Source organism: Argopecten irradians, chromosome 14, assembly GCF_041381155.1.
Source record: "Argopecten irradians isolate NY chromosome 14, Ai_NY, whole genome shotgun sequence".
NCBI classification, from domain to species: domain Eukaryota; kingdom Metazoa; phylum Mollusca; class Bivalvia; order Pectinida; family Pectinidae; genus Argopecten; species Argopecten irradians.
The window spans coordinates 11,681,901-11,708,491 of NC_091147.1; the positions used below are offsets into that span (position 1 = coordinate 11,681,901).

The following is a 26,591-nucleotide window of genomic DNA, read 5'->3' on the forward strand; positions in this document are numbered from 1 at the left end:
TTTATCTGTGTATATATAAGTAAAACCTCTCTAACTTGGTCTGAAGGGGGCGGGTTTATAGTTCGAGGAATATGGGATATTCGATACATCAGAGATTGGTCTTCAAGAGTCAAACAATATTATCTTAAATTATGATAAGTCATGCTAATCAATGACATTTGAGCATTTTGTTTTACGACATCTTAATATTACATATATATTTTAGAAGAGATTTTGAACTCTTGTAATAAAAGTTTTTGATAGAAACTGATAAATGCATATAAAAATGGTATAGATCAACAAAACTAAAGGGTCACACACCTGCTCAATGTATATATGGTTTAAATACTATGAAATTGAAGGAAATGAGATAGCTTTCTGTTCAAGGAATAGCGGTATGAGCTATCCGGGTTTTTGATACAACAAATATATATATATATAGATACATGCTCGGCACCAAAAATACTTCGAGTTCGAGTTCGAGGGGTTATACTGTATATTAGCGGTTTGTTTTCGTAATTTTAAATTCACAGATTAATGAAGTCGCCGAGGGATTCAATTCAATGGGAGTGGTGATTCGCCCGGAGGCTGAAGTCGCCGAGGGATTCAATTCAATTCAATTCTTTATTACCTTGAGCCTTTCTGTTCATCATGATAAAGATGACATTACATTACATTGCCATAAGCATTCCACTTCAGGGTCAAGAGTTCGAATGCTATGCGGGGCTTTCGTTCAGATAGAAGTCGGTGTTTTTTCTCCGGATAAACTGGCTTTACTTCTTCATCTAAACATGGCATGCGTTTCCTGTTGAAAGGGTGCTAAACCAATAAAACTAAATATTCCTCCCTGGTTGAAATATAAAATCATTATCATTCCGTACGATTTATGACAAGTGGCAAAATTTTTTCAAGATTTAAGATTTAAGATTTCAAAGATTTTATTATAGTCTCCCAGACACATTAAAATGTGTTACATGGATTATACAAATACAAGTTACATTTTTAACTGCACGTGGCAGGATGGACAATATATATCATTACCAATTACTAAAATATGGACAATAAATTTGGAAATTAACAATACTTATACCGTATTACTATCATTGCTTTCATTCACATCTACAAAAATACAATCATTTTTCTAATGAATAGAGACACCTTCTTCAATAATTGGATATTACAAATACCTATAAGGCCACCCATCCAAAACAAGACTGCATGCACGTTCTATAGAAGGGAAGTAACTCCAACTAACCTGCCTAGAACCTAACTACGGTGACCACATGGTATTAGATAAAGGTTGAGAAAGCCTGGTTCTGATAATATACATTGTATATAGTTGCCGATAAAGTTCAAGCAAGCATCTTAGCTACTTACTGTTATATTTCTGAAACCGATTATTTGCTTGTTGGCTTGAGAAGATAACTTTCTCCTGGTATCTACTTAATGCACTGTACATGTACATTTGTACTCGCAGTTATTTTGTGACTGTCATATAACCCAAGTGAATCCAATACAACAACAACCTCTGAAATATGTAATATCTTTATTTGATTTCTAGCACGCCAATTCAGTATACACATTCTCCATGTTACCCATTTATACCAGCACTTCAACATTTACACATCTGTTGAATACTAGACACTAGATAGTGACAATCTCACTTAATAAATACGCAGTTACATTTTCATAATCTTTGGTAATTAAAATGGTTTTCTGAGAGTGTAAAAGACATCTCAGAATTCCGTACAATTTATTAAAATGTACTCTTAAGTACCTGATCGCAAAAATGTGTTGATGCTATAATTATACAATTAGAGTGTACAGTTTACAGGATAAACCTTCTTTTCGTATTAGCTTGTCACACACAACAAAATTCTGTATTCACGAATCTCACATACTAAATAGCATATAGATTTAGTACAACTGTTTACAAAAGTGGAAGAAAAACAGTCACTGCAGAATCAACACATGACATTGTAGGCTCTGCTCGCGTACCAACTCACAAACATCATAAACTATTAGTACTTCACACACATAACTGTACACTACATACCCTAGTTTGGCTATCATTAAAGTCATATTTATATAATAAAAAAACATTTATATATGTGTGTATACTGCATCAGTTGCACCACTAAATAACAAAAAACAAAATATCGAGATTAAAACACTTGATTGCCATTTCGAGTTTGAACTGTCATCAAAGTGACGTTCGTCTTTATCGTTTTCCCATAACACAGACTAGCTTGTAAGGAGCCTTTCCAATGGCCTAAAATACATAATCATCTCATAATAATTTATTATGCTATCATCTCATCGTGTAAAAAATGACGTCGTCATTTGTAATATAGCCTCTGATTGGCTGATACATATGTAACGTTTTCGTAGAATTCCACGGGATTAAGACTAACTACAGCATTAACTTGAAATCTATGTTATAGAGATCTAACTCAAAAATCGGACTACACTTTAATCATAAACCGGAGTTTTTTGTAATGTATTCATCAGACAATGTTCAAGATAACCTTTAAAGGACCACTACCTTTCTGAAACGATTTTTAATTTTTAAAATGGGAATGTAAAACGAGATCAATAATTTTGTAGAGTCGCAAAAGTTATTAATTTACTATTAATTCTACACTAATAATCATTTTCTGAACAATTTAATTAAAACAAATAAAACGTTATTTTTTGGAACGCGGGTCGTCTTATGTTTCCGCCGTCGTCATAAATACCGCCCAGTAGTTGACTATCACTGCGCCAGACGGTAAAATAGCAAAATGAATATCCAATTGTCCTATTTTACGCAGGAAATCTTGCATATGTTTGGTGTTGTTACCTCATGTTAGGCCAGCATTAATGTTTTTAAGAAACTTTTAAATTTTGCTGCGAAAACGTAGTGGGCCTTTAAACATCGACATGTGCATTAGAGCGTCGATTCAAACAACAGTCTATGTTCAACACTGTACATATGTACATGTGGTCATGACTACGATGAATACAGTATACAAATGTATTTCAACATCAATTATTCGCAGGTTCATACAGGTGACATATCTCATTGATCGTTCAGGTAGACAATACAAACATATCGACATTTAGATTTCACAAGTTAAAGCACTTTTATATCTCAATCGAGCTATTTAATATTTGATCAGTTAACGAACATTATCGCCATTCTTGGCGGGGCTAATATTACGTCAGTTGTATGGATTTTTCGAAGGCAATGAAGGGATAATATTTTGTTAGATAAGCTATGTCCTCATGGATTTGTCATCTAGCCTGAACACCAGAGCTACCGATAATCATAATTCAACCATTGTATTACCATTATAAATTATAAAACACTCAACCCGGTGTTTCTATCTTTAAAATCCCGAATCAATATTGTGATTCCGATGCCATTGGTACCTGCCTCCCCATTTCATGTAACATAATACACGTATACAACCAAAGCTTTTGTTTTGTGTCCAGTACAATATGCATTGTACCACGGCATTGTAAACCTCTGATTGAGTTAACATGATGCTATCTCTATAACCTCGGTCGTCACTTTCCGTTAATACCTGATTTTACAAGGAAAGAAAACAATGCTACGCCGATTGTTATTTGGTAATGGACGTTGGGTCAGAAAGCTTTTTTGTTCAAATAATTGCATGCGTTGAGAAAGTCAGAACCTAAAAGTCTGCCAATCCTGACATCAAATTATGGATCGCGCTTTCAATATTTGATGAATAGTGGTAACTACAGTAAAATGCATTAATTGATCTCGAATTTTAACAACATTGACAGAATTATTGACTAGCACGCCTCGTATTGACCATGCAAAATCTTACACTTGAAATATCGCTGTGTACTTAACAGGCACATGTGATAAGATTCTGTTAATAATTAATGATTGTCGAAGAGAAAGTCGTTAGGACAAGGTCGTTCCTGTCACTGTTATAGTGTTATGTCCATATCGCGAGGACACGTCTGACAAAAGATCCTAGTTATACCCTGGTCAAATTATTTTACATAACTTAATCCTAGTAGTAGACAATTAATAGTGTTCATTTTCATTATTAAATCATATAAATACATGAATTCATAAATGCTCAACAATATTATTTACTAGTCGATCTACATTTGTATGTCATTATTCAATACTCTATGTTTTTACTTATACCATTTGGATTATACCATTTCGATTTATCTTTCAGTAATTATACACTATTGCCCACAGATCAGATGATTAAACATACTACTATTAAACAAACTGATCAATCATATAACAGTTTCCACTTCATCCACCGTACAAAAACAGTAGCCCTTGAGAAATCGATCGGCCACGCACTTAGACTGAGTTCCGTACCTATTTGTTCGACTAATGTCGTCCATGATTTCAAGTGTACCGTCTGACGTACGGAGAACAGAAGCCTCAAAAGTGGCGTTCCCGGGCGTGGTTCTCAGATAGATCAGATATTTAGTATCGTCCTGTTCCTCAGGCGACGATATCCAATTACGTAGAGTAAACTTTATTTCTTTATCTGCTTTTCGTTCGAGATTATTTTTGACAATTCTTGCCTCCATGATGGAGTCTATCGACAACTTTGCACACTTGTGACGTACTGGCTTTAGGAATCCATTTATACTTTGTAAAACGAATTCAGCAACAACTTTTAGAATTGGTTCTGACTTGTTAACAGCTTCTGAGGAATAACATGCACAATAATGTTCCGGTATCATTGCGTCTGCGCAAGAACGAATTTCCGGGATACGTTTGAATATGCTTACAGCCTGTGGAGTTTGCTCTTTGATCTCGCTCGTTAAATTAGTGTACTTATTGTGTAATACGTCACGAATTGCTGCGTACGTATCAAATGTTGTTGTAAGTCTTCGTTGATTAGTTCTTAAATTTTCGGCAATCGATGGATATTTCTTTTTTAGCACATCAGGAATCACTATGGAGACAAACGGCATCCTATCTTCTATACGCCCGACATAGGTGTTCCGGATTTCGTCTACCCGAGATCCGTGGTCACTGAAGAAAAGTAACACAGTCCTATTCAGATGACCCTCCAGGTGTAACCATTTCACCAATTCCATAAAATCATTATCGCCGTATTCTAGAAAGTTGACATAATTGTGAGCCAATTCGTTGAGCCATGAGAATGCGAATTTTCGTTTCCCTTTGTATGCTTGTACAAATTGTTTAAAGTGATCAACAATTAACATGTGATTAGGACGATTTCCGTAACAAAGTGACGAGGACTTCCGAAGCTTCATTGCCTTCGATTCCAGGAACATGAATACCTGGTCTATCGTGTATTGCATTGGTTGAATATGTCTCATAGCCAGCCAATAGGATCGACTGTAGTGAGTTGTTGGTGGCTTGTCGAATCCTTTTTTCATCACTTGGTTGATGGTAGCAATTTCTGGCCAGTCTTCTCCATGCATTGTGGCATAACCCTTTTTCTCGAAATCATACCAGATAAATGGATATTTATCAGCGAAGTCATTATCAAGGTCGACATTTTTGAAACCGAACTGGGTTTTTCCACAAAGAAGTGCTAATAGATTTGGGAATGTATGGTCCCCAACTTTGTTATATCCTTGAAACATATAACCCCCGAGGGTTTCCGTGATATATTTTACCGTTTTTGGAAGCTTCCGAACGGCGGCTAGACGAGAAACTGAGTCTATACCGAACATCAGAACACTGAGGTCGTCATCACTCTCATCCTTTATATCTCTGATCTTTTCTTTAGTCTTTCTATCAATTTTCTGGTGAACGTTTTCATACACAACTTGTCCACCTGGATTTCGACATCGAACGACAAACGCATCCGCTGGCACGTCAACCGGTTCACTAAATGCTATCTCAGCTTCAAACTTCACTTTGAAATCGTGAACAAGAGTAACAATACTGTAGACACACTTAAGTTTCCCGCCATCATTGGAGGGGTTATACACACTTTCGTTGAACTTAAGAAGCCCGGAATTATCAACAAAGGTAAGGGCTGGAGAAGAGTCACACACGAGTGGAGGGGGATGCCAGTTGTAGAATTTCATAATGGTAGGATCGTCGGGGTCGATATCTGGCAAGACACACTGACTATGTATATCACTGTGCATGAACACATATAGGGGTTCCTGGAAGTATTTAAAATAGCCAAACACCATGAGTAATCCGCTTACGAACAACACCGCTATCAATCGCTTTATTCGCCTCATTCCGAATAAGCTCAGGTAACGTGAAATCGACATTGCAACGTTCATTTTTATAGTTTTATATTGGAATCAACACTTTTCAATCCATTTTATTTCGTCCGGCAATCCCGTAAAAGTTTGACTTCAGAGTTTGGTTAACGGATCCACTTTATATACATTCATTCTCTGTAACAGCAAAAAATAAATGTTACTTAATTAATACATAAATCTTAATTTAACGTTGGAGAGTACAGCAATGTTCTGACATTACAATTTAAAATAAACAAAAACAAGAAATATGTCTGTTAGACATTAAGTACTCGTTAACTACTTCCTAAATCCTTAATTTCAAGTACAAGGTGCATTTATAAGGCTCCTGCTCTTGAGATATTTTACACGTCCAAAAATGAAACAAATAATTAATAAATAACCCGCAGACATCCTCGGCAACACGTGTACGTAGCACTATCAATCACTCATTACCCTTGGGACTATTGCAAGGAGATGGTTTACGTCCTTGATGTATTGTAATAAATACTTTCCTTCATCAGAACTTTAAATGTGAAATTACTGTGATATTTGTTTATTGTGTACTTTGTTACATAGATTTTTGTTTATCATCTTATTGGTATTGATACGATAGACGTGTTTCGTCGCTGTTCAAAACAGTCGTCCGCTAGAACACTGTCCAGTCTCGGTGCACGCGATGACTTACCTGTATCATGCCAGACTGGGTAATTTTATAAATATTTATTAGAACCGCATTACATGTACATGTATATGGTCACAGGGATTAGTAAGCGATAGTGCAACGTACACCTATTGGACCTAGGATGATGTGAAATAAATCAAATATAAACTATTAAATAACGCTGTGAAAATGTCTATGGCCGGTACTAAAATTTATCCGTTTCATCACTTTCTTTTTCTGACTATATTAACCTTTTTTGTATTTTACTGTTCCGGGAGTTTCCAAAGTCGATCATATTCTTAGAATATCATGACCAATGCACGAGTTTGTATGTTACGCCGATTGAAGTTTACACAAAGCGAATGTGTTTAGAACTGTATAATGTCACTGTTGTCAATGTATAGTAGAACATATCTGACAGGTATCTCCTAGTATATGGTTTTGAGGGTTGGTGTCACTTAATCACGGCAAATCTATGAAACGGTGTATGAGAGTGACTTCAAGTACGTATCGTGTGCGCAGTTGGAATCTGCGGATATATAGCAGATGTTCACAGATTCCACACCCGACAAGGAAAATAATAGTGCAATAGTACGCTCGCACTAAAAACTCTCGCACTAAAAATCCAACAGAAAAATCGAAATATACATGCATACAAAGGGATTCAGAAATATGTGCTGCAGAACAGTGGTATCAGAAATGTTGAAATATACATGTGGGTTACAAATATTGAAGTACTACATAATTTGCTTACATCAATCTGCACGTGAAGAAATATTGAAATGTATATTGAACTGATGATCGAGGTGATAGAAATATTGAAATGTATACTGAAATTGGATGACAGAAATGTTGAAATGTATCTGGGGAGACCGAAATGTTGAAATGTATACTGAAATTGGATGACAGAAATGTTGAAATGGATACTGAACCGGTGTGGTGATAGAAATATTGAAATGTATACTGAACTGATGTGGTGTGATAGAAATATATTGAAATGTATACTGAACTGGTGTGTGTGATATATTGAAATGTATACTGAACTGGTGTGGTGATAGAAATATTGAAATGTATACTGAACTGATGTGGTGATAGAAATTTTGAAATGTATACTGAACTGATGTGGTGATAGAAATATTGAAATGTATACTGAACTGATGTGGTGATAGAAATTTTGAAACGTATCATGAACAGGCATATTAGAAATTCATTTATATACTTGACTGTTGTGTAAGGATTATAAATCTAAGTGTTGCTTCAAATAAGTTTGAGCCTGTCGGGTTTAGCTAAATTCTGGTAAAGGTAATATTCAAGTATATACAGATCGTTTGACTAAGACATTAAACTGTTATACATTATGTATCGACATCTAATAATCCTTTATAATCTTTTTAGGAGGCCTATAGATCTTAAAGGTCGTCTGACATGAATACTGGGTACATATGTCACCTACACATATACAGAGTACATATGTCACCTACACGTATACCGAGTACATATGTTATCTACACATTAACCGGGTACATGTGTCACCTTCAAATATACTGGATACATGTGTCATCTACAAGTATACCGGGTACATGTCACCTACATGTATATCGGGTACAAATATGTAATCTACAAGTTTACCGGGTACATATGGAACATACACGTATACCGGGTATATATATGTCACCTACACGTATACCGGGTACATGTGTCACATACTTGTATACCGGGTACATATATGTCACCTACATGCGTACGTATACCCGGTACATGTGTCACATACACGTATATCGGGTGCATGTGTCATCTACACCTTTACTGGGTACATACATGTATATGTCACTACACGTAAACCGGGTACATATGTCACATACACGTATACTAAAACATATATATCACATAGACGTATACCGGGTACATGTGTTACATACTTGTATACCGGGTACATGTGTCACCTACACGTATACCGGGTACATGTGTCACCTACACGTATACCGGGTACATATGTCACATACACGTATACCGGGTACATATGTCACATACACGTATACCGGGTATATATATCTCACCTTCACATTAACCGGGTACAAGCTTAAGTGTCACCTTCAAATATACTGGGTACATGTGTCATCTACAAGTAAACCGGGTATATGTCACCTACATGTATATCGGGTACATATATGTAATCTACAAGTTTACCGGGTACATATGGAACATACACGTATACCGGGTATATATATGTCACCTCCACGTATACCGGGTACATGTGTCACCTACACGTATACCGGGTACATATGGAACATACACGTATACCGGGTATATATATGTCACCTACACATTAACCGGGTACATATGTCAACTTCAAATATATTGGGTACATGTGTCATCTACATGTACATTGTATTCCGGGTACATGTGTCATCTACAAGTAAAACGGGTACATGTCACCTACATGCATATCGGGTACAAATATGTAATCTACAAGTTAACCGGGTACATATGGAACATACACGTATACCGGGTATATATATGTCACCTTCACGTATACCGGGTACATGTGTCACCTACACGTATACCGGGTACATATATGTCACCTACACGTATACCGGGTACATGTGTCGCATACACGTATACCGGATACATATATGTCACCTACACGTATACCGGGTACATGTGTCGCATACACGTATACCGGGTACATATATGTCACCTAAATGCGTACGTATACCAGGTACATGTGTCACATACACGTATACTAAAACATATATATCACATACACGTATACCGGGTACATATATGTCACCTACACGTATACCGGGTACATGTGTCACATACTTGTATACCGGGTACATATATGTCACCTACAAGCGTACGTATACCCGGTACATGTGTCACATACACGTATATCGGGTGCATGTGTCATCTACACCTTTACTGGGTACATACATGTATATGTCACTACACATAAACCGGGTACATATGTCACATACACGTATACTAAAACATATATATCACATACACGTATACCGGGTACATATGTCACATACACGTATACTAGGTACATATATGTCACCTATACGTATACCGGGTACATGTATCACCAACATACAGAGTATATGTGTCACCTACACGTATACAGAGTACATATGTCACCTACATGTATACCAGGTACATATATATCACATACACGTATACCGTATACATATGTCACCAACACGTATACCGGATACATATGTCAACTACACGAATACCGTGTACATACGTCACCTACACGTATACCAAGAACATGTGTAACCTACACGTATACCGGGTACATGTGTCACATACACTTATACCGGGTACATGTGTCACCTGCACGTATACCGGGTAATTACGTCGCCTACACGTATACCGGGTACATGTGTCACCTACACGTATACCGGGTACATGTGTCACCTACACGTATACCGGGTAATTACGTCACCTACACGTATACCGGGTAATTACGTCACCTACACGTATACCGGGTACATACGTCACCTACACGTATACCGGGTAATTACGTCGCCTACACGTATACCGGATGCGTGTGTCACCTACACGTATACAGAGTACATATGTCACCTACACGTATACCAGGTACATATATATCACATACACGTATACCGTATACATATGTCACCAACACGTATACCGGATACATATGTCACCTACACGAATACCGTGTACATACGTCACCTACACGTATACCAAGAACATGTGTAACCTACACGTATACCGGGTACATGTGTCACATACACTTATACCGGGTACATGTGTCACCTGCACGTATACCGGGTAATTACGTCGCCTACACGTATACCGGGTAATTACGTCACCTACACGTATACCGGGTAAATACGTCACCTACACGTATACCGGGTAATTACGTCACCTACACGTATACCGGGTAATTACGTCACCTACACGTATACCGGGTACATACGTCACCTACACGTATACCGGGTAAATACGTCACCTACACGTATACCGGGTAATTACGTCGCCTACACGTATACCGGGTACATGCGTCATCTACACGTTTACCGGGTTCATATGTGTCACCTACATGTATATCGAGTACATACGCAATCTACATCAATACCGAGTACATATGTCACATACACTTATACCGGGTACATGTGTCACATACACTTATACCGGGTACATGTGTCACATACACTTATACCGGGTACATATGTCACCTACACGTAAACCGGGTACATATGTCAACGACACCTATATCGGGTACATATGTCACATACACTTATACCGGGTACATGTGTCACCTACACGTATACCGGGTACATATGTCACCTACACGTAAACCGGGTACATATGTCATCGACACCTATACCGGGTACATATGTCACATACACTTATACCGAATACATGTCATCTACACATATATCTAAGAGTACATGTGTCACATACACTTATACAGGGTAACATATGTCACATTTACGTATACCAGGTACACGTGTTGTATACATGTATATGTAATTTGGTAAATATTATGATTTTTCATAGATCACATGTGTAATAATTATCCCATGTATATTATTTTTGACATTTACATGCAGATCTGATAAATTATTGAGAAAGATGTAGAAATGTTTCTCTTTAATTGTTTGAACTTCCAGTTTTAATTTTTACTCTTCATACTGGCTGATTAAATCAATGTGATACTTACAAGATGTAGTACATACTTTGTTATCCGAAACGTTTTCAAGTTGTCCTTAATTCGGTTGTGTAACGGTGACTTCGTGCATACAATGCGCACACATATACATAATTTATATGTCTGGCTGCTTTATAAAGCCGATGAAGCGTGACGGTGTGCCAGTGTGTTTAAAGGTATTTATCGAACTCGTGCGATAATTAAAACTTTCTTGTACAGAACATTGTCGTAGAGCTGGACCACGTGTTCAATTTAAATAGTATATTGAAATTCCATTGCTGTAGGTTCAATGAAAGGTATTATGTAATCCAAAACCACCATCATAATTACAGGTATACAATGTAATTTGGACAATTGCATTTGTTTAAACTTCAAAACGGTTTTTGAAAATAAAACGGGTACTAGCTATAGTTTACTGTATCTGTGTAGGCGACATACAATGAATAATTTGGACGGTAGCGATACGTATTTCTACCACCACACACTACAAAACTATAATTAAGAAACAAACATATATAAGGTAGTCATTCTCCACTTACAAGTAAGAGAAAGCTGATTGTCCAAGTCAATTGTATTTCCGGCTTTTACATAATTACATGATACATACCTGAATTGTTAATCTACATAATTATGTATATCCATTAAAATCAGATTTTAGGCCATGGAAAATATATATTCAACTAAATAATTTTCATTTTCGTGGCAAACGTATTATATAGATACATACATGTACACATATCAAATGTTGGAAGATACACGGACTAAGTTCAGCCAAGGCTTCTTACATAAAAACTCCACAGTGTGCTGGAACGGTCACAGTCAATGTAACATTGAACTTTAATTTAGTGCCGTAGAATGGCTGAATACACAAAACACATCTTGTAGTGATCATGGTGAGCAGAGGAAAGAAATATAACGTCAACATCTCAAAGATTTCGCAGCTTGATACGACATATAATGAACGGCGATACATGCACAAATATTCTACCAAACAGTGGGTTCCAAAAGCTAACTTATATTGTTACACATATCTCGTGTTTTATAAATGTTTTTTTAGTAAAGTTCCGTTAAAATGTTTCGTATTTTGTGTTTGCAAACAACAAAACAGACTTTACATGCGTGCTTCTTAAAGTAATCACAATAACATAGCTCATTCAGGGAAGTGTTCGGTCCAACATTATTTGTTTTGTACAATGTACGTATATATTTAAATGACCTGCAAAATTGTGTGGACTCAATTGTGCAAGATATATGTAAATGTAGTGCGAAGTTTATATGAAGAGGAAGAGAAGGATCTTGGCATTATCGTAGAGGATAGGATGAATTTTAGACAACGTACATAAACAGACAGTTCTAAACAAGCTACATCTGTACAAAGCTATAAATAGAATCCTAAGAGACAAAAAGAAGAACATCCACATTTCTTAATAAGAGGCCAAGTCATACCCTTGTGATTATGGCATTATGTGTTTGCTTGTTAGCGTAATTTTTAACACTTTTTCAGAGAAAACGACATGAGTTTCACTCACAAAATGATGACATCATAATGGATACCTATTCGCAAGGGATATAACTCTGTAATATATATGGAATCCTTGTCGAATACGGGGACGCCACAAAGTTGTCACTTGGGATGAAAAATATCACAAAGAATGTAGACGCTGAAGCTAACATCATTGATATATTGAAGTAATCGAGGAGACATGATTGAGGTTTACGAGTTGTACGATCAAAAGTTTCAAGAGACAGGGTTCAACTGATGCATGATCTAATAACTGAACTCACACAGCTGGGAAACGACAATATCACGGCAGAATACATGTTTATGTACTTATAGGGTACCCTTCTTAAGGATTTGTGCAGTCAAAAAGGATATTTCAGTTTTGCTGGAAATGGTTTTATTAGCACGTGTAGAAACAACCTGTAAGCCGTCAATATCGAGGGCCAAAATTCTGACCGCCCGATTATGCATATTTTCTAGCTCTAAACCGTGTGACGTCACAATAGAACGTGGCTTATAACTGATGTGCTGTCATTTACATCGACGGTCACAGGAAAAGCCGATCAACGAGTTTTTATGATTACTTTTGAGTGAAGTTAATCGTACAATATCTTTGGCTCGAATGTAAATAGCTAAAGGAGTGAAATTCGATGCTTCAAATACTCTAATTTATGCTAAGAATTTTGTGATAAATTTTAAAGTGCTTTGAACTTGTGTTAATAGTTGCTAAATTTTAACATCAATTATCAGTTTACTATTGTGTTTAATTCGACATTACTAAGGCTTAATTATATTCTTGATTATATTTACTCTACACATATCGTTTGTGACATTTGAGATAAAAACTCGTGTGATTATTATGTATATCCTGTGGCGACATACTTCGATACCTTTTATGAAAATTTTTATGTTCCAGTCTGTTACGCAACCGGATTAATGTCATGGTCATTCTAATTACCTAAAGAACTCTGACAACGGATAATTAATCTTCCAATGAGCGATATATGTCAATCATAATTGTATAATTTTATTGTCTTTACATTATTTAAGCGTGATGTATTTAATTTGTAAATAAGTTAGGTCTCCGACTTTGTACGGAACACAACGGCTATATTCTGGACGCTCCAGAATAGCCCTCCGTCAAGTCAAGCGTATCGTTATTAAATTTTAAAGTTATACTTCAACATTTTCTTACGTCATCTTTACTTCTTGACAAAACGTGCGGAAGTTTCCGTATGTTATAATTATGAGAGAAAATCCACACAGAAATAAAAGTTTCGAATATTTTGTCGAGGAGTTCAGCAACGAATAAGCTTTAATAAGATAATATTTTCCTGTAGTCTGTATATTTGACACATTGTAAATTACAAAGTTTGTGACTATAAATGAAAATTTACGTAACAATTTCAGAAATCCTTGATTAAAGTTTTGACGAACGTACGTACAAACCGATGATTGATCATTACAAACATTGTGTTGTGTGTTGCTAACCGAATAAATTTAGATACATTTATTACAATACCGTAAAACGTTTCAACCTATGATAGAAAGAATTTATTTTTGATATCATAAAAGATCTAAATATTGAGATATTAAGCAAAACAAACTATTATTTTCAGACCGTAGGGTCGCTTTCAATTTTCAATTGAAAAACGAGTATATACATGTACTCCGATATAGATATATAATTAGCCATGCCTTTGGTTTGATGGTTATGTAATACCTGGACCAGGAGGTTGTTTACCTGTACACAACGCCATTTATCGAACTCACCTGTAATTACCTGGCCGCGGCCGATTTGCAATTCGATGGACTAAATCGGGTATTTGCTATTGTCTTACTGTCAATCAGGTTAGGACATCTGTCTTACTGTCAATCAGGTTAGGACATCTGTTAATTGGATTGTGATTTGAATTGTGGAAACCCGGTAATCTATGCTCGAGGTTTTTTATTGTCATCTCCATTTTTAAAATGAAGATGTAAAAGCAAATGGAAATAAAATATACCTGATCATACCTAGGAATATATATTACAACATAAATATATATGTAGTACACAGGTAAAACAATAATGGAAGTTGACGTATTCAGAAACAAATATGGTTCTAAGAACTATTTCAACTAAAGATTTAACCTTAAAAATTATTCCAGTCTAGTACTGTAATTACGGAATCGTGGCATATAGCAATCTCCCGTAATTTCTAAGGTATTAGTAAAAATTCTAAGCATGTATTTTCACCATTTCCAATCTACATGTATAGTCATACAAGAAGGGTTACAGCATTACCACACTAAATATGTTTGAAAAGGTACAAGATGTATCTATATTTATAATGCCTGTATAGAAGTCATTTCATTTTTCATTTGAACACTATATGTGGTTACTTTTTGGATTATACGATAAATGTTCATATATCATACTATTAAATTTCGGTATAATATACAAAAAGATAGACAATGAATATACTATTTTAAGGATTAAGTATAATTTTGGATAATGAATTTAAATCTACACTTATACTGTAATTTAGAAACAGATATTAGAAATATCATTGATGTATTTCTGCTTTTTAGTAAACTTTATGGATAAAGTTTCAAAGGCAACATAGAGATATACATATTATTTTCTGTACTGTTACTCAAATATTACATAACTGATTAAATAACGTTTTATTTTTACTCAATAACTGTGCCGTGTTTGCATCGTTATGGCAGAAGTTTGAAATAAAAACACGGATTCTAGATATATTCATGCTAAATTTTGGGATTTTACTCGTAAAAAGATAGTGTTACATTATACTGTTTTTTTATTACACAGAAATTTACATAATATGCTATCTAAATCTCAGTCCAGACTGATCCGTTTCGAAGTTTAAACAAATGCAATTGTCCAAATTACATTGTATACCTGTAATTATGATGGTGGTTTTGGATTACATAATACCTTTCATTGAATCTGCAGCAATGGAATTTCAATATACTATTTGAATTGAACACTTGGTCCAGCTCTATGACAATGTTCTGTATATGTATCAGAGACTTGAGTGAAATCAAAGTTTTAATTATAGCATGAGTTAAATAAATACCTTTAGACACACTGGCAAACCGTCACGCTTCATCGGCTTTCCAGCTAGGTCATGTCAATGGTAGACATACAATAAATGTATATGCATGCAGACGGCGACATTGATGATTCAGTACATGTATAAGCATTGTATGCACGAAGTCACCGTTACACAACCGAATTAAGGACAACTTGAAAAAATGTTTCGAATAACAATGTATGCAGTGGCGTAGGAAGATGAAACGTAATACCCCCCCCCCTCGGGCGCCCCGCACCCACAGGAGGTAATTGATATACTTTTTCATATATCACTACACATAATCCTTGTACATTGCTATAAACAGTGGTGTCGCTAACAGGAAATTAATAAATACGCAAATAAAGGGTATCCCCTGGGAAATATTATGATAAAGAACGACTGTGATGAGTTTTACGATGGAATTTGAGGATTTTGCGAGCGCCTGCCCCGGGAAATTTTTTTTTAGAATGGCACAGATGAGTTTTACGACGCATTTTGTTGATTTTGCGAGGGCCGAAGGCGCGGTATTTGAGTGTTTGGGGGTCCGGGAGTCTCACCCGGGAAAAAAAAAATTAAGATTTAGAATGGCTGAGAAGAGTTTTTTGATGTATTTGATGAATTTGTCAGTACCGAAGGCATGAAATTTTGTTGTTTTGGGGGTCCTGGGTTCTCCTCCGGGGACAAAAATTAAGATTTAGAATAGCTGAGATGAGTTTTACGATGTATTTTGATGAATGTGCGAGCTCCGAAGGCGCGAGATTTTTTTGTTTGGGGGGTCCGGGGGTCTCCCCCGAGAAAAAACATTACGAATCGGAATGGCTGAGATGAGTTTTACAATGTATTCTGCTCGATCTGAACATACCGGATTCACACCATCGGCACATTGTTGTGTAACTCAAAGTAATAATGAATTGAAGACATATAAACAAATCAATCTTATAAGAAGCATTTTTTCTTAATAGTATAATCCCTTGATGGATATTTTTTCATTGAACATTAAGTGCTTGAACGTTTTAGGAAACGCGCCGCGCTGCGGAAATTTTTCTAAAATTAAGTAAAATATGTGCATGAGGACCCTTTTTTCTTTTAAATGTGCATTTTAAGAACATTTCACTCGGCGAAAATGGGGGGGGGGGCAAAAGCAAATGTCAAAATGTATATACATGGGATAATTATTACACATGTGATCTATGAAAAATCATAATATTTACCAAATTACACGTACATATATACAACACGTGTACCTGGTACCTGAGTATACATGTATGTATCCGGTGTACATGTAGGTGACATGTGTACCCGGTATACGTGTAGGTGACGTATGATTGGATGGTTTGTTCCTCTTTCTCCTACTTTTTAGTCACAATTCTATTTAACTGTTAATATACCTATTCTGCATTTTATTCCCATTTCAAATGTTTCCATATTTTATCATGCAATGTCAGGGCTAGCTCTGGGTCAAAAATTGGATTCGCCAATTGAAATTTGCGGGTCGCGTGTCGATCTACTTGGGTATTCTTCACGGGGACAATTTTTATATCTTTTAAATTGATTAAAAGAAGGGGAAACGTTTAAGAATGCCAATTAAACATGTATTTCAATCCTAATACCTTAATATTTTATATATCTTTTATTGAAATATATATATAAAAAAATACTGAGCTTAATTGAATGGAAGTATTTACTTAATTTTCATCACAACAGAAGTACTAAATTAAAAAAAAAAAATTGTCAAACCTGTTCAGTATCAGTTGAAATAATAAAAAATATATCTAATTTGAGAGAAAGAAAAAGTGAAAATTTCTTTGAAATTTGATTGATTAAAATGTATTTATATTTACTATTAATATATTTTCATAAATTAATGTATTTTTTTCAAAAATGTACACAAAAATTCTGGAAAAAAAATCCCTTCCTATTTTTTAACATCATTTTTAATGAATTCCTGAAGTTGTACCGATCCGTGCCGACTATTATAATTATCCAAAATGGCGGTCATTACGATTGCAAACTTTGTGACTTGGGGGACAGTTAGGCCTATTACTGTCAGTAAACATTAAAAACGTGAGTAAATCATTTACAGTTGTAAGCTGTGTTTGTTTTTGATGTAATGCTCACTAGCTGTAATCACAAAATGTATTGAAAGGCCAGGTAATTGTTTTCTAATGGTGGCCAATCGGCCGATCAACTTCAGCTGTAATACACACGTGTGACACTACCAAGCCCAGGTGGAAACAGCCCCAGGCAGCTAATTAGGATCTGGGTGGTGGTCAGGGAGTGTTCACACCTCTTTTGTTTACCTAATTATCAAGCCAGTGCCCCATTGTCTGGTGTATGGCTAGAATTGGCGAATTTCACCGTATGGAAACGTCTGTAGTGGGAGGAAAACTTTGGGTTCATGAAAATTTTTACTTTCGCCAAGGATTTATAAGTGAGATTCTCATATACGTCCTTGCTTTCGCCAATGCTGTTTTTAAATCGCCAAATGCATTTCAAATTCGCCATTGGCGCCTATGGCGACTGACAGCGCGAGCCCTGAATATCTTAAAATGTTAAATGTAATAAAACATAAATTGTTAAGAGATTATTAATTAAGATTAAAACATTAAATATATACAACATATTAAACTTAAAGCACTACACTGAAACATTAATGAGAGATTTGGCTCTGGGTCTGGTTTGTCCTCCGGCTGCATGTTGGATGCGCGTAATCTCGTTGTTGGCCTGGATTTCCTGGAACACACGGATGATGCTGTAGATACTTGGGTGGGATGTTCAACCTTCTTCGTGGAACCAGACAGACATCGTCGTTGTCGGCGTAGAGTTGTTGAAGTCCGGTTTGCTGGGCTTTCCTCCAAATACACTGCGTGAAATGAAAAAAAAAACATCCCTTCAGTGTGGTTGCTGGGAATACGGAGCGAATGGCATTCTGGGCAGCGGTCTCGAAGTCCAGGAAAACAGTAGTCGGGTTGAGTTGGATGTTCAGTTCCGTCATCTTCGTCTTAAGTAGTGTGAAAAATCGTTGGTAAGTTGTTTGGATCTTGCTGGGCAATAAATTGTAGACTAGCGGGTACATCTGATTTCCTATCTGGGCATGAACTGTGTAGATCTGGTGAAACTGGGTCGGACAGGTGTAGAAAGTTCCATCACAGAAGAGAGTATTGGCGTTACATATGTCGATGAGGTTGCTGGATGTCGCAAAGGCTATGATGCGGGATTGCTCACCATCGTCAAGCAGAAGGAATTCTTCTCCAGCAGTCGTCTGTGTCCACTTTCCCTCGAGATTGATGTCCTGGATGGTCTTTGGTAGTTGAGGAGTCTGGGTGCGTCTGGCGTTGTAGAGTAATGTCTTGCTAGATTGAAATGTTGGTAGGTGTTGGACAGTGGAGAGTGTGTCGTTATTCCAGTCGTGAGTTCGCAGTTTGGTAACCTGTTCTACGTAGATCCTGGGTATGGGTTTCACCTCCTCCACGCAGCGGGTACGGATGTTCTCCATAATCTCCAGGGCGATGATCTTGGCTTGGTCCTGAGGATGGTTGTGGGGGTGGCAGCCATTTCCTGAAGGGATGTTGTTGCGGGTACTCAGTGTGGCGGGGCATTCGGTTTTGGTGCATCTCCAGTAGGTGCGTTCTCCTCTGTTGTTCTTCACACAGTAGATGTAACCATTATAAGCAATGTTCTGTTTCCAAATTTCACCTGAATCCGTGCGTTTGCCATGTTGGTGGTTGGTAGGGAACTGTGATAGTCAAACCTCTCTGATGTCCTTATATACTTATAACATATAGCTTGGATGCTGATCTGAAGACTTTTAATCTTATCATCAAAATCTTAGATGTATCCACTTTTCATAAAAAAATCCATTATATGCCTTGATAATTGATTTTGATTACTGATTCTTCAGTCATCAATTAAGTAGTCAGTGGATGGACCCAAGCCATCAGGTGTTAATTAACATATGTTGCAGTGAGAACAAGCCAAATTAAAGGTGTACGCGGAATGGTTTGGTATATAGGGCTTGATAAATGCGCTATTGGATAAAATTTAGAATGGAGAAAGTGCGAGCTTCATAGCGGTTACGGTTTTGGAGATAATGCGACTATTCTCTAGAACACACCTGAAGCCACAAGCCATTGACCCCACCTGACCTGTGACGTCACGAGGACAACGGGCCCTACTCTACTCGCATAAGATAGAGTGGCGATTTTCGGTGTCTGCCATCTTATAAAAAACTATCTGTTGGTAAATATCGATTTTAAATACACAAATACCAGTTTACATGTCCGATACCTAATTAATATTATCCTCAATCACAGATATGAGTTTAGAATACGCTTGAAAATAGGGATTTATACCATGCATATATTGATGTACCTCTCGTAGATAAATGAACATCTCTGCGCGATTACTGCATAATTATACACAATAAAATGTACATAATAATCCACGTACGTTGTAGAAACCACATATACATCATTATTATACCAAGGATTATCCAAAACCCGTCTCGTGTCGTTGAATGTCTACTTGTCAAACTCGCTTTATAAATTTCTGACTTTTTCATATAACCTAGGCCTGTCAATACAAATTAAGGTATGATTCTAAACAGATTTTTTTTTGCATATATGTAAATGCATCTTTTAACTGCGTTATAACTGAAATCGATCCATTTGTTTTTTGACGAAATACATTCAGCTTTCATATAATACAGCACATCCGACGACTTTTTGCTCAAGTTAAATCATTAGTGTCTTTAATTGAAAAATAAATCATGCACGGGTCAGACGAAAAAAATGAGACTGAAGATGTCTATGTCTAATCCAAATATCTAGTATCCAAATCAAAATACTTCAGAATTGCCAATGTCGTGCTGCGTAAATTTCTATACCTGTATACTGCAGTAACTAAAACGCGTGGTCAACCGAGACTAATGAGGGGGCTAACCAGATTACGTAAGAAAGGTGTTTAGTGACCTGTCACGCGTTGTTGATTAGCTCTCGTCAGGTGTCAAAAGTAAGATCACAGGTAAGTTAGCGATGGACCATCATGTAATTGTTGTATAATGTCATATTTGTTTACACTTATAAATCCTTGGTTTACAGTAAAATATACCGTCCGTACATATCATGTAACAAGTGTATCAATCACTAGATGTATATATTTCAGAAAGACTCATGCATATACATTTGTCTCGTAAACATGTTTCTGGTTACATGTATATGCATTTTAATAACAGAAACTACAAAATTATTTACAAATGGCATGTCAAGAAAGAACAATGCAAATATAATGCATAATGTCAGAATTTTGATATTTCTGATAGTTGCTAGATTTCGGATATGCAATTCTTAGTGAATTTTGGTCAATATCGATCATTATTGAATACCAATAATGATAATCTATATGACCAAAAAATGTACCGTTGAAGATTGTTAAAATAACACATGTCGGTTATACAGGTACATGTAGCTTTAAAAGGAAGAGAGACTTGTTACAGCTATAGATGAATGATATATCATAAATTCAATCTCTCAAGTGGTTTCCTTTTTTTTTTTTTTTTTTTTTTTTTTAACCCCCCCCCCCCAATTTATGTCTATGATATTTACGTGTATTGAACTATGAAATACATTTCACACATTTTCTATTCGTCATGCTGATTCTTGAAATCCATAGGCCTAGTGAATTTTTATTTATACAGAAACATATTCAAATGGATAATTATATGGCCATCATTTTTCGAATTCGTCTGTTTTTAGATCACATAATGAAAATTGAATATTCTCGAGGTCTGTTAATTTAGTAAGCTGTTAAAACAGACATAAGATTTCTAGTTAAAAGTTTGTACACATGGGCTTATACCAGAAAACATATAACTTATACATGAATCCTCTAATCTACTTATGTATTTAGCCTGATTTCAGTTGCAATATTTCCTATTTTATATATAATTAAAACGTCATCTTAACTGTATACTACATATATATTTGTAAAATTCTCGTAACCCCATTTCAGGAATACATATATGTCCACCTTTGTGCTATAACCCCATTACCAAACACCTCACTGCCGTTGTCCCCGTGACGTCACATCCGGTTATTCCCCAAATCAGCGTGAGCGGCCTGATTAGCAGTCGATATACAGGTAAAAATCGGGCACTTCGGAGGGCGGTATCTCGGTACTGAAATGGCCGATTTTGATGCGGTTTTCAACATTCTTGTCAGGAGATCAAAGAGAATAACATATCTAAATATTTTCCGTTCCGTGAGAACAAGCCAAATTAAGTCTGAGTAATCAAATAATTCAATCCTATAATTTAATTCTCTGATATGTATTAATTCAAAACTATATAAAATATCTCTTTATATTCTCTGATTTAAAATTCAAAACTATAAGACATCTCCTTATATATAGTATAACTGTCTTCTATAGACTTAGCTGTTGAAAATGGTATATGATATGTAAATATTGTTTAAAAAATGATGAAATTAGATAACTTTAAACATTGTGTAAAATCCAGGTAATGTGGAAAAACACAGGTAAAATCCAGGTAATGTGGGAGAACACAGGTAAAATCCAGGTAAGGGATATGTGAAGCAGACTATAACTGCTGTCACAACATAACTGCCCCTATATGTTATTATAAAAAAGTGGGAGAAACAAGAACACACCGATTGAATGTTGTCGTGGCTAAGCCATTCGCTTTTCATTCGGACTTTCGAAAGTGGTTTGTATAAGTCATATATAATGTAATAATTATGTTTCGCAATATGTTCAAAATAACGTTTATGTTTTTACATTTTAGAAGTGTAGTATCCAACGTGTATAAATGTCTTTTTTAGTTGAAGTTTTACAATTATCACTAAGACACCACAAATCTTATAATAAACATGTTCTTGGTTACAGGTATGTCACCAATCCGGAGTCGTTTTTAAAATAAACAAACTTACATCATATATTCCACGAGCGTAAAATGACGTAATACATGTACAGCTTGTCAAAATTCAGTATGTTCTTATTTCGCTTTTTCTCATATGCAGTACAATTGATCATGACCATTGAAATATCCGTTAGGCATGAGTGGTCGCAATCAGACGTATTCGTCAAGTCCGAGAATTTACACAATAGCATATTGCCTAGAGCGCTTAAACAGTATATTGTAGTAATAGCTATAGTATTAGTATGGTATACCGTACATGTAACACGTCGCCCCTACGTACGGTGTATACCGTATTAACAAACAGAATCTATAGCATACTGACCTCTATTTATCTACTTCTATTGACTATTAAAACGATCGATAAAGAAAACCTAACAAAACCGTTAAAACAAACAAAAGACATGTCTCTGTGTAGAAACCTAATTATTGCCACTCACCTTTGTAAGCCGCACCACCAAACACGTGTAACAGACCACTATGGAGAAATGGAACAGATCCTAGGTGTAGATAATATCAATAACACTTACACGGATAGGATTTCATTGTAATTCTTCACGAAACACTTCTATGGGTGTAGTTTGAAAAAGGAAACTTTTCATCGTAGAATCCAAATTCTCTTGACGAATTGCTGGTTGCTACCTGATTTACACGACACTTTCACCCGGTACGGTCCAGTCGATACTGTATACAGGTATATAGTGGGCCGGACTGGGGATTACTCGGCACTAAACCACGTGGTCACACCAGGTACAGACCAGATTAAACATGTATTGTTTGTTCAAAACATGCGAAAAATGCGAAAGACGCGAACTGATTATGTAATTACATGTTCAAACCACGGAAGTGGTAAACCAAGGATTATGATCAACATAAAATACAATATAAAATATACACAATACAATGATCAACACCCAGCCAGTATGGTTAACTTAGGAGACACATTAAAACAGTAGAAATAATATTAATGTTATAATATCAGTTTATCACCTAAAAGTCAAAATCACAACTATGCTATTAGCCTAAGAGAAATGTAGGTGGCCAAGTACCGCCCACACACGGGGACGGGGCTAAAAAATTAAATCGTATTCGCTCGAACAGCTAAATAATAATGTTCATTACTAAGTGATACTTACATTTTATAAATCCTTGGGTAATAATATAAACACATGTAAAGAATATATATTAAACCGTCTAATTACTATTGTAGTTCTACATTTACATTTACTGTAACTGTTTAGAATCAAGTTCATTTTTTATGTGGATGCGAACTTTAGAAAGACATTTGTAACCTTCAATTTGAAAAGGCATGAATAAGTCAATCCAATGTTTACAATTTCGGAATAGCACTACTCTTTTTTATAAATGTAGAATAATGTGAAATATCAATTGAATGCAATATTTGAACTGTAATAAATTGTCTTACAACTAAATTACTAACTGCGATTAAAAGTTTCAGTTGATAAAAATCAATGAACAACATAACAACCGTTCGTCATATGTTGACAGAGACTAAGCTCAAGCATTGGTTAGTTTATACACGTACCCCATTCAAACAGATATGAAAGCAAACATTATCCCTGTACTATAGTGTGATCAATGGCCGAGTCATCTCCAAAACAAGTATACACATGTGTACTATTGTAGAGTTTTCGCACTAAGCACGAATCCGAGTCGGTAATCGTATCCGTATCGGACCGGGAGAAACCATTTATTCGACTTCGTGTATAGATATAATTTGATAGTTACCTCTACAGATAATATTTTAATAATAATGTATTATATTACATTGTCTATAATTTAAGATGAGGAACTCAAACGTTTATTGCAATTTATTTTTTAAGAATTTAAGATTAGAAAAAGAACAGAAAAGATAACTAATAGTGGAAAATCAAGTAAAATGTTTCTCCCTGCCCGATACGGATACGGATACGTTTACCGTTTTCAGAAAGATGGCGTGACTTCACAGAAAGTTTACATCCGGGTCCTCAAAATGGTTTCTTATTGTTTCAGAGTGTTTAGTTCACACGTAGAAAGCCATGTTGTGAATAAGTCATGAATAGACATTTGATTTTATTTTGTCGCGTTTCTGTTATACATGAAAAAGCTGTTCACAACACTATCTAATATAACGAAACGTGAACCACATGGCTAGACCACTGCATGGCTTCGCTGGTACATTATGTAGATCACCTCAGGCCACAGCCCATAGCTGGGGAAATTAATAATATTAATACATAATTACCAACACATATCTCAATAAGTGCCTATGAAGATATATATTTCGTTATTACCATGTATATCTTGTTTTAAAGGAATGCTATAAACCATTGTGTTACACGTACATGCAAATCTTTATGTGTACGTACATGTACATGTATATGGCTGCCGATATCTCGAAAAATAAAATGGTGAAATCGTTCAGTTTTCATACTGTATAGTTTATTTTTTTTTAATTTTCATTTGCTTTTATTCCAGCTGCTATGTAAAGTCTCAAATTGAAGTGATATTACTTTTAAATAATTTGAATACATATTAGATAGACTACATTTAGATTTATGAATACAGATCGTAACTACTGTAAATGCCGACCAGGACACATCGCGAAGTCTAAAATACTCGAAGTTCTGTTTAAAAATATGATCAAGGCCACACCAATTTGAAACCTAGTTCTTCGGGATTTCCCGCCCTTAAAATGGAAAAGTTAAAAAAAAAATAAATAAATAAAAAATTACCGCCCCTATTTCAGCCGCCCGAAAATCCGAAGAACGAAATCCAATTTTTCCTTTCCCGTTTCTTGTTTGTGCTTTAGATACGCCGAAATCCTTATCACTTGAGTGCTTGAACCGGCTGGAAAACGAAAGTATAAGCGCAAAAGGGAACCAGATTAAGAAAAAAAAACCGAATGAAAATATGGCGGGTGTTTACGTTGCAACTGTGAAAACTTTTGAAAGAGATGTTGCTATTCCATGAACTGTAACAGAATGCCCGAGTGAATGGACTTTTAAAGATTATCCAATACTTAAAATCGCGAACCTATATTCTTTTCTGATTATTGACATCACATTCAATATTTATTTTTTTCTACTTTGACTTCATATCATGCCAACAACATCAATACATAGAATTTATCTCCTTCCAACTTTAGAATGCTTTTGTATTGATTGTTTTGTTTTCAAAGATGAGAGCAAGATCACAGAAACTAAAATAAGAATTAATGTAATTAAATTAATATGATGCATAATAATATGAATCATGCATGGCATAGGAAGAGTGATCAGTTCTGCTTGTTTATTTTAGTTTCTATTTCATGTAGCTAGAAGACATAATTTAGAAATAAAAGGACGTACTTTAAACTATAGCAGTATATGATAAAATAATTTTCTAGCCTAAACTCAAAGGAATGAACTCAAAGATTCGGACTTCTCTGTGTCCATGCAATGCCTGGAGTGCCGCGTACGCCTATGATTTGCCGCGTATGCCTATGATTTGCCGCGTACGCCTATGATTTTGCGCCATTTGTTG

The 26,591-nt window shown here is 35.8% G+C and overlaps 1 protein-coding gene and 1 pseudogene across 3 annotated transcripts; both read right to left on the minus strand.

The window, feature by feature from the left end:
• Window positions 1–892: 892 nt before the first annotated feature.
• On the minus strand, window positions 893–23,782 carry LOC138307392 (uncharacterized). Of its 3 annotated transcripts, none has more exons than XM_069248117.1 (2): window positions 23,597–23,782; window positions 893–6,360 (listed from the first exon to the last, which is right to left on the minus strand). In XM_069248117.1, the coding sequence occupies exon 2, from the start codon at window positions 6,241–6,243 to the stop codon at window positions 4,249–4,251; it is 1,995 nt and encodes a 664-aa protein (XP_069104218.1). In that variant the 5' UTR covers window positions 6,244–6,360; window positions 23,597–23,782; the 3' UTR covers window positions 893–4,248. The 3 variants fall into 3 exon arrangements, with proteins under 3 accessions (XP_069104218.1, XP_069104217.1, XP_069104219.1); XM_069248116.1 differs by having other exon boundaries at window positions 23,507–23,782; XM_069248118.1 differs by lacking the exon at window positions 23,597–23,782 and adding an exon at window positions 11,565–11,725.
• Window positions 18,911–19,852, minus strand: LOC138308018 (uncharacterized; annotated as a pseudogene).
• Window positions 23,783–26,591: the final 2,809 nt, after the last annotated feature.

Excerpts from the sequence above, each read along its gene's own strand:
- LOC138307392 (XM_069248117.1), bottom strand. The coding sequence starts at position 6,243 with ATGAACGTTGCAATGTCGATTTCACGTTACCTGAGCTTATTCGGAATG.